Source organism: Pangasianodon hypophthalmus, chromosome 18 (assembly GCF_027358585.1).
Source record: "Pangasianodon hypophthalmus isolate fPanHyp1 chromosome 18, fPanHyp1.pri, whole genome shotgun sequence".
NCBI lineage: Eukaryota > Metazoa > Chordata > Actinopteri > Siluriformes > Pangasiidae > Pangasianodon > Pangasianodon hypophthalmus.
This window is the reverse complement of record NC_069727.1, coordinates 7,835,841-7,846,609: the sequence shown is the minus strand read 5'-3', so window position 1 is coordinate 7,846,609 and position 10,769 is coordinate 7,835,841. Positions and strand designations below refer to the sequence as shown.

The 10,769-nt window shown below is 37.2% G+C and overlaps 1 protein-coding gene across 3 annotated transcripts in view; it reads left to right on the top strand.

Annotated features, from left to right (window-relative positions):
• The first annotated feature begins 259 nt into the window (after positions 1–259).
• tspan11 (tetraspanin 11) overlaps positions 260–10,769 on the top strand; it is a 30,292-nt gene continuing 19,782 nt past the window's right edge. For 2 of the 3 annotated variants that reach the window (XM_026923489.3, XM_034313138.2), the window contains exons 1-3: positions 260–415; positions 6,956–7,050; positions 10,182–10,373. In XM_026923489.3, coding sequence (XP_026779290.1) covers positions 6,964–7,050; positions 10,182–10,373 — 279 coding nt within the window. In that variant the 5' untranslated portion in view covers positions 260–415; positions 6,956–6,963. The remainder of the gene's footprint in view (positions 416–6,955; positions 7,051–10,181; positions 10,374–10,769) is intronic. The other variant, XM_026923486.3, reaches the window with a different exon arrangement.

Sequence of the window (10,769 nt, the reverse complement as noted above, 5' to 3'; positions counted from 1 at the left end):
GTTCGATATGGGTGAGGGGCCTGAGCAAGTTAAAAGTAAGAAATTCTACTTTCCCCCCTTTTTTTTCTAACACTAGGGTATTCTGATCAACATAATCTCAATGTTTATAGCTATTTTTTATTAGTAGTAGTACTGATTTATTCTAAAGCACGCATGCTGATTGGGACACTGTGCAGAACTGCAGAGCACTCGCAGGAAGATGAACGCTGAGTGGAGTGGAACGGGCTGCAGCACAGGGGCGGGGTGGAGCTGTGTTTCCTCCCCGCCCCTCACTGACCCTCCACTCGGACACACTCAGCAAGCAACAAGCTGCACTGCTCACACACACACACACACACACATCGTGTGGAATTAAAAAAAAAAGAGAGAGAAGACATTTTAACACTTGAATCCTCGAGGATTTTCTGCTTCTTGGGTGAGTTTGAATTTTAAACCGCTTTCTGGCCTACATCGCAAAAGTAGCTCGGCTTTGCAGCTGTGCTTTTCTGGACTACTTTTCCCGACATGCACAGTCCAGCAGGGGAAATGCAGGTGCTCAGCTGGAGCAGACACACACACACACACACACACACACGCTTTTCTCTGTTTAGAGCTTTACTCTAGCCTGGTCAAAGTCAGTTTCCTGGGAAAAAAAAAAGGCATTCTGACGAGCACAGGGGGATTACACACATAAACATAGCTTTCCGTTTCCGCTTCTCCTCTATAAGCTCTCAGATCATCACACAACACACACAAACACACACAACACACATAACACACATTAGAGCCAGTGATGATGCAGAACACTGGCGGCTTTATACTCTTTTTCCACCGCGTTGCCAAGAAACCGCAAGTGTTTCCCCTCAGTAAACACCCTGCAGTTGGGTTGTGCAGGCAGGAAAAGCAAAAAACAAAAAACAAACAAAAAAAAAACAAACAAACAAAAAAAAAACCCAAATTGAATCTCACTTACATGTTTTGCAAAGAGAGGCCTGTGTGTCTGCAATGGAAACTTGGGCAAAATTCCACTGGGCATGAAAGTGCATCACAGCAGACCTTGTGTATCAATATTTCTAATGTAGTAAAGTTTCAGATTATATTCACTCTACTTCCTGTGTGTAATGGAAACTGAAGGAGAATTCCATCCTTTCAGTATAAAAATAGTCCAGGGAAAAATCCAACTTGGCTCAGAAATGTGTATAGTTTTAGGATGCAAATGCAGCCAGATAATAATAATAATAATAATAATAATAATAATGATAAACACAGATCATTACCATAAACTCTATGGGAATTAGGCTGATACAGTAGGGGTTATAAGTTTACACACGTCTTGCAGAATCTGCAATCTGTTAATAATTTAAAAAGATAAGAGGGACGCAGAAGATGTTGGAAAAGCAAAGAATGTGCAGGACCTGGAGGATTTTTCTGAAGAACAGTGGGCAGTTTAACTGCTCAGGTCAAACAAGGGACTCATGAACAACTATCACAAAACATAAAAACAGTCGTCGATCATCCAGGTAACAACACACAGTATTATGAATCAAGTGTATGTAAACTTTTGAACTGGTTCATTTGTGTAAATTCAGTTATTATTGTGCCTTGTGGACTATATGTAAACATCTGTTGTGTGAAATAGCTTATTCGGGGCAGTACTAAATACAACACAAAATGGATCTTTTTTTATGATCCCTGTTATTTTTTTTTTATTATTAACATTTTGCAGATTCATGCAGAAGGCGTATGTAAACCTACGACCCCAACTGTATTTCTAAAGTCTTCAGTTTCACATCATATTCATGCTGCTTCCTGATCAGCAGTGGAAACTGAAGGAAAATTCCAGCCTAGGAATAAAAATAATCCAGGAAAATTCCCATGAGGTACAGAAGTGTGTATAGTTTTAGGTTCAACTGCAGCCATAAAAACAGATCAATACCATAAACTCCTTGGGAATTAGGCTAATAGCTCTGAAGCAGTTAGCAAAAAATCTTCCATTTTAAATTTTATTTGCTCTGTTTCATGTGTCAGCAATGGAAACGGAAGGAAAATTCCAACCTTTAAATATAAAAATAGTTCAACACAAAATCCCACTAGGCACAGAAGTGTATATGTAGTTTTAAGTTCAACTGCAGCAAAAACAAGCTGGTCGAACTGGTAGTCCATTTTTGTCGAGCGGTAAGTGCTCTTAGAAAGGAAAGTTTCTGAATCTGCTGCTACTGCAACGTTATGGACAAGTTGTTTTCAAGGAAATAAGAAAGCTAGAAAATAACTGACCAGTTGGCAGAGGTGACCAGTTTGACCAGCTCAGCCTGTGTGTTTGGCAGTTGGTGTAATTGGTTAAACCAAACTGGATTTTTCAGATTTTTTGGTAAGTTACGAAAAAAACAAAACAAAACACTCATTTCACATCATCATATGTTTTTCCAAGTGTGATCAGGTGAGTAATTTGTGATCACATATGAATAATATGTGAAGGTGCATTTCATCATGGAATGCCACCACAGTATTGCACATATTAATTTCACTATTGCAGCATGCGAATAATATGTGATCACAATAGACAAAATTACTGACACCCCTAAAGAATATTTTAAACAAATGCAAACATATTCTGAAAAAAAATTTTGATATTGACTGTTGTCAGTCTCCAGAAGCTCTATATTTGCCTATAACCAAAAACCTTTCAACTCAAAACAGAAAGATTTGTTGATCTAAGGCACTCAGATAGTCTGGATATTTAAAAAAAAAAAAAAAAAAAAAAAAACATACCCAGTTAGAAATACCATCACACACAATCAGGGCCAAATTTGAAAATTTCTAAACAGTTAAAAATTTGCAAGGAATTGGGAGCATAAACATTGAGCCCCCATGCGAGCTGCTTGGTGTGGAGATGAAAAAGCCCTTTCTGAGAGCAACCTGGAAGAAAGCAGTGGCTGAACTTCACCAAGCATCACTGGAACTGTGTGTTGTGATCACAACACACGAACAAACATTTTGTCCATGGACACCGTCGGCAAGGAAAAGCCCCCAAACCCAGTGTTAAACATAGTGCTGGATCATTGATGCTTTGGGGCTGTTTTGTGGCTTGTGGTCCAGAAGCTTTTGTGATGGTGATGACATCAGGTATTTTGTAATGTATAATAATGTTATATTTAATCCTAAAACCTGGCTGCCTCTGCCATGAGGTTAAGACATGCATGATAGAAATTTGAACAAGATAGGAACCCCAAACACACCTAAATCAACACAAAAACGATTGTGGGACACAAATTCAGTATTTCGCATTGAGCATCTCAGTCTTTGGATTTGAACCCTGTTAAGAATCTGTGGTCTGAATTAAACAAGAACATCCAAATGCACAAACCTAACAATAGGAATGCACAAATGCACAGACTTAACAAAAGGAGAGTGAAATATTCTGCAGAATTCAAGATTGCCTGCACATATCCAACCTTGTTAAACATTACAGAAGGAGGCTCAGCTGTTATTCTCTCCAGCAGAGGCTTTGCTGATAATTTCAGGAAAAAAATTCAAATTATGTTTGAATAAATGTTCGGTGTTGAAACTATGCAGTGTACCAGTATGTCTAACCTGAAACATTACACACTGTATGTTTAATTAATTGTTGCTTATTTTCATGTCGGGTGCCAATAATTCTGTATTCGACTGTACACTTACACTTAGAGGTGTCCTGCATGTGGGCAATTTATTATGCACTTGATACACGTTTGGGAAGTAAAAATGTATGTAAGCGTGTCCCAAAATGAACGTACATAATGATGTGGAGAATTACAACGAATGTAGGATGTACTTAAAACACCCCAGAATGAATGAGTGTAGCATGATGGACATTTTATGCGTGAACCTGTCCCATCATGCACTACAGAATGTACGGGGACGAGCTTCAGGCACATAACAGACACAACCAACATGGCTACCAAATGATGGCAGGATGGTATGAGTTCATTAGTGGTGCCACTTGTGATTCTGTCTCAAACCAGTACAGGAAGATAAAAAAAAAATCTTAAGCTTAAGTTAGCTTGTTAAATCAATGTAATCTCTCACTATTGTCACTATAGTTCCCCTCTGAATGTTTGGCCAGCTCGTTGCACCTCAGCGTTGGTGGTTTCACTGTGTACACTTTCACACTGTAGAGGAATATCACCAGCAGCTAACAGCACTTAGCTCCACATACTGTAGTGTAGGTTTATACTGATGTGGGATTAGTGTTAGTTTTCTGGATCATTTAATGTTCATCTGTATTTATTGTTCAAAAGAAAATCTCCTGATGGAGCACCTCAGAGATGTGGGAATTGTTCTCTATCAGTTAGCACGCTAATGGATCATCCATTTCTTCTCGACACATCCTGTACATGCATCTGAAATAAATAATAAATACGCCTTCCAACAGTAAGAAAACTCTAGGCCAGTGGGGTCTTGTATATGGTCTGTCCTCACTTCCTACACCAGCTGTGTGGATTTGGGTGTTTTTTGTGCGTGTTTTGGTGTATATTTTTGACCATTTCTCCCCAAACATGCTTATTTCAGGGGCCATTATTTGCCTGTTGTTTTGACACATGTTGCTTCCAAGCTCAGCCCTCGGATAGTCTGTGTCACTTGTATACACAGGCAATTCATGGGCCACAGCTATTAATTAACATGTCACAGAAACAAGCAGTTTGACTGCTGTCTCTCCGGTAAAAACTCACTCCAGCAGTCAGCCTCTTGGTGCTGTTGTTTGTGCTGTTACTCCCTTCAATTCTGTATTAGTCCTTCAATTCAATTCAATTCAGTATTACTTATATAGCACTATTTTATTTTATTTGTATATTATATAAACATTGTCACAAAGCAGCTTAATCACTGTGTTAATTATGAACAGTTAGTTAGCAATACAGACTGCATTACTGATGAGCATATATAAATCATGAGATTAAATCACAAGATTATATGTTTGATGTCTGTCTATTTGGTTGCATATTATGGTGATATATTTTGTCACACATTCCTTAATGCTGCTATTCATAGAGCTACTGTATTTCATTTAATTTATATTTCATTGTATTTAATTACAGCTGACATAAACCTACATAAACATTTAGAAAGACAATACTTATAGCTTATTTCAACCATTATAAGCTGAGTAAAAACTATAAAATCTATTTTCGTCAGGTTTATGGTCAGGATGAGAGATTATACAAGAGCACTGTTGAGTTCTCGAATCTGATTGGAACAGCAGCTCTGACAATAGTTACGAGGAGGTAAATCACAGATGTGATCGTGTAGTAGTAACTTACACAGAGACTCTACATGATTATAAAACCATGTAATTGTTGACATGGCAAGGTTTTACATGAGCAGATGTTTATTTATGATTTTTGGAAGGAGTCTCCAGTTTTCATCAAGTTTCTCCAGTTTTCATCAAAACTGTTTTCATGTGTTTCTTTAATAAATAAAAAAAAGAGTTAGCAAATTGCCACGTTGGCAAACATTTTGGGATATGGTATTATTGGAAAATATTATCTTCATGGCGTAACAGTAGCTCTGAGTCCTGGCCGCTTCACACTAACTCATCATTGATTATATTCCTATATCAGCACACCCCGAACTGCTACATAGTGAATGCTTTGATAGGACAGTCATTACATGTATACAAGTATATTTTCTCTGGTCCTTAAGTAAAATTAGTGTTTAAATAAGATTTCGCAGTTTGTAAGATTTTAATGAGTGTAACAGTGTCATGACACAGTAACGCCAGAGTTATGTGTATTCCTTTTTTTTTTTTTTTTTTTACCCCAGTTAGAGTGAGTCTGGTTCTGATGTTTGGCATCAACAGCATTATGTGACTTTGACATACCAGAGCTACAAACTAATTAACTACGTTTTAAATAAGTCCTTTAAAAAAAGTGTTATTTCTGATGTCAGTCATAGCATAACGCTTTCGAAGTAAAAAAAAAATTCAGGAAAACACAGAGTGATATCAAAACCTTTTTATTTTTACCTTCTGACCAATCAGGTTTCAGGTTTGGGTGCAGCAAGAAAACAAAAACATAGAGGTCAAACAAAGTGTTGGTGAAAAAAACGAGTATAACAATGAATCGAATCAAGTATCCACAAACTAATAAACAAACAAGGAAAACAAGTAGTGAGCCAGACTAGTTAGTTAGCTGATACTAGCTAGGATGAGTAAGAGCGTTGTTATGGTTACAGTGTGCACAATTCTCGTATGCCATATTTTTCTTACGACATGTAAGACCACGCCTGAGCCAACATTTTTTTTTCCTGTCAAAAAAACGCACCCAATATGAAAACAGTAATTTATCAAAACTCACTTGATCAGGTGTTACATCAGCTTTATGACTGACAGAATCAATCTTTATAACAGCTGCTGCTTCTTGGAATAAGACTTTATAAATGTTTATACAGGCTTATGTCAGGAGTCAAGAAGGGTTTCTGCCTTAAGAATCCACCTTAATTGACTTATTATTGACATATTTATTTGTGTTAATTTTGCTTATATTTAGCATTTGAAAACAGATAATGTGACTAAGGTAACACCTCACACTTGAAAAATCGTAACAACTCACACGACTCAAGTTGACTGAAATGATAAAGGTTAATGTTAGGGGTGGGATTATCATTTGTGAATTTTCTTACAACTTTATTTGTATAAAAATCAAACAAATTTGAAGCACAATACCCTAGTTTGTTCAAATTATTTTCTATGGAATAAGATTAGATTTTGTTTTAATTCCTACATTCATACACATGAAGGAATAGGAATATGTATATTGTATATGTATAATTCAGTTGATTTAAAATGATAAAATGCCAGTTGTTCCCAAATTTGCTGAATAATTGTGATGTATAATCCTAATGTCAATCTTGAGAAATAATTGTGGCTATCATTTTAGCTATTATCATATAGTTCTAAATAATATAGCCTTATTGTAATCTTTGCACATCTTTTGTTCAGCAGGAAAGATGGGGAGCATGTATAAGGATGAGCAGGATGACTGGGTGACAGTCTGCCTCAAATACCTTCTCTTTGTCTTCAACTTCCTGTTCTGGGTGAGTCTGGAGCCAGTGTAGAACGTGTGCTGTCTGTTTTATGCATTTCAGTGTAAGGAAAAAGTGTGGGAGTTTGATCTGTGGGCTAAAACTAGAGTCAGAGAGGGTGGAAGTAAAGACTGCACAAGATCAAATCCATGTTGATGAGTCTCAGGTGGGTTGTGTGGTGTGTGCGTGTGTGTGTGTGTGTGTGTGTGTGTGTGTGTGTGTGTGTAGGGTTTTCTTAAACAGTGAGTGTTTAATAATAGAGCTGAGTCAAGCCCTCTTGTTTCACAAAGCCCGGGGATAGAAGAGAAATCACTTTTAAATTGAAAGGGAGGAAGTTTGAGCATGTGTTTATGTATGTGTGTGAGTCATTGTCAGTAGCAATGTGGGGGCAGACGTACAAGTCAGTCTTTTATTTTCCCACCACCACCTCTCAGCTCTCAGTTCCTCTCTGCCTGCCAGTATTTCTCATTTCTGATCAGGCAGTGCAGCATGAACTGGGACAGCACCCCCTAGAGTTGTATTTGTTTGTGAGTAGTGCGTGGTTTTAAAGGCCTGGTATGATTTCTAAACACATTCAAGTGCATGTGTTGTGTACTGATTCTCTGTAGACTGAAATCACTTTGACGCTGATCCTCAGTGAAATTTGACAGCGTCAAGAACAGGCTTTGGATAAATCCGGGGGCAAGCCCTAGCGGCTACACTCAGGAAATGAGATCAAGCACTTTTTAAAACAGTTCCTACAGTACAATGTCACATATGAGTTGCTTGGTGGTGTGTAAAAAACAATCGTAATATTACAAAACAATATTTTGTCTGAAGTTTAGATATTACATCAAGCTAGTTTTAGCTATGTAAGAATAAATCACGTTGCTGTTAGAGGAAAGTAATCTATGACATGGTGGAGTGATGGTGTGATACTGTTACCATACCGAAGTTGATTTTCCAATAATAGCTCATTCTCTTGAGCAATAATAGCTTAAGTGTTTTATTCCTCTTATATCACAGCATTTACAACAGCAATTACAATTTTTAGTATATTAATGAACCAGACATCTTGCTTTTGCTGTGGAACGCCAAGTTAGTTCCAGTTATCATTTACATTATAGCAGCTATAGATTCCTCTCTTGAAGTTAATAAGACAAAAGAAAAAACACAGATTGTCAGTTTATCGAGAAACCAGAAAGTGCAGAAAACTCACTGACTGACACTAGAGACTCCTTCCATAAATGTTAAATAAATGTCTTCTTAGAAAAAACTTCACCATATTAACAGTTATATGTCTTTGTTACATACAACACTTTTTTTTTTTTTTACATGCTTTTATTATTAGTCTTAGATTATGGTGAGTGTTTGCCGTACAAGTCCCTGTGAATGAGCTGTTACTATAGAAACGATAACGTATAAGAATAAGCACATTAATATAAACCATGCAGTCAGAGCTGCTGTTATTATTGTTTAATGCGTATAATATTTTGTTCACATCTGTTAACCTCTGATCCTCTCCTGGGCCTAGGAAACTAGAGAACACATGTTTTTTTTTTACTCTGAAACAAAGCTGGCTTTTGCAGTGAAGTGGGCAGAGTGGTATGCGGTGTAGCTCGCCAGGCAGAAGTCGCCAGAGGGTGTGTCTGATTCTGCTTTGGCTTTTGTTTGGACTTAGATGAAAAGTCAGAGGAGGGCTGGAATGTGGGAGAGTTCACTGGAACTTCCTCAAATCCCCCTTATGAGGGAGATAAGGGATGGGTCAAGTAAAAATAGAAGCGCATGTTAAAATTATACTGCTGTTTCAAGATGCACTCAATAGTCTATAGATTTTTACTGCTGTATTAAACATATCATTTTATAAAATTTGCAATGCTTTGCAATATTGACAACAGTGGAGCCTGTTATTTATTTATTTATTTATTTATTTATTTATTTTCAAGCTTCTGTTTACATTTCTTTCCGGCCCAGAAAATGTTCCTTCCTAGTCAATGCAATCCTAGACAAAAAAAATCAGTGAAATATATAGCGTTTTAAATCGTTTGTGATTAAAAAAAAGCTACTATACACATTTAGGGTAAAAAGCGTATTTTGTGCTAAACAAGGAAAGCGTGTATAGCAAAATGACATAAGTATTATAAAAATTAATCAACAACTTTTATTATACCCCACTGCTGTTCAAGTCTCTATTCTGGTCAGAAGGTGTTGATTAATTTATCTAGTGCCAGTTGCAAGATAAAATACATGCTTATATGAGCTGTTCTGATATGTTATTGTTGCTATAGTAACAACTAATACACAGTTTACGTTTACATCATATAATCCTAACAAAACAGATTCAAAAATTTTATTATTTAGCAAAAAACAGGTATAATTTTTGTTATGTGGAGAGAGTTTATTTCACATGAATGGAAGGAGTCTCCAGTGTCAGCACTTCGCTCCACCATGCAAAATGCTTTGCAGTTGCTCAGTAACATGGCAAGCCTTTTTGCATTATTGTCTTACATGTTAGAGAGAAAAATGAGTGACTGATAAGGGAATGCTATTGTAATGCAAGTGATAACAGGAACTAACTTGTTCCATAACAATAAATATAATTAAAAATATGGGATGTCTTTTTATGATGAATACAAAAATGCTGTGGTATAAATGGAATAAAATACAGATCTGTGCTGTTATAAGATAAAGCATCAGTTCTGCATCACGCTTTAGGATTAGCATAAATATTTCTGCAACAGCACACTCTATAACAGCTTGTTTTATTCCTTAAATGTTTTACTTATCTAAAAGGTTTTTTTGTATTCTATCAACAACAGCTTGACTTGTTTATGAGCTGCAAGTGTCATGTGAAAAGTGCTATATAGTTAAATTTCATTATTACTTATCATATCATTTATCATGTTAAATGTTAAATCTGTTGTGTTTTCAGGTTAAGTAATAGAAATGACTCAGAAACGCTTGAGATTAATGACAAGCATGTTATGAATAAATTAGGAATGTTCATTCATTTACGTCTATAAAGAGAGAAATCTGTTGTCTGTAATATCCTCCTTTTTTGCATGACATTGTATAACACAGTGAAAATTAAAATCCATTTTGATGGAACAACCAAACTGTTCCTTGCTAATTAAGACAGCTCCTGTCTCTCTCTCCTCTTTCAGATGGGTGGAGGGGTCGTGATGGGGGTGGGGATCTGGACCCTGATTGATAAAGGAGATTACTTGAGCTTGCTGGCCTCCAGCACGTTCGCCGTGTCGGCCTATATCCTCCTGCTGGCTGGTGGCCTGGTCATGGTCACGGGCTTCCTGGGCTGCTGTGCCGTCATCCGCGAGCAGAGGAGCCTCCTTTCTACGGTACGCTCGCCTTTCCTGATCCTCACACCACTGCTCACTCATGTAGAGGAAGAGATGTCCATAAGCAAAGCTATCATTCACACTAACATGACTGGCTATGTTATGTGTTAAAAAAAAGTGGATAAATCATGTAATTACATGTCTTGTTAGTCGCTAGCTTGCTGTCCTCTATCTGACGGCTTGCTGCTGCTTCAGAGCGTGACAGTGCGACAAATGAGCTGACGGACGTCCCACTCTCCTCCATTTTTTAAAGCAGAGAAAGAGAGAGAGAGGTTGTGACTGCTGTTGCAGTGGTTCTATTTATAGCTGACCCTCTGTGTGGTGCATGATACTCAGGGAAGAAAAGGTGCAACCTTTAGGTGTATGTCTGTCTTCATGTTCTTTCTTTTGTGCTGT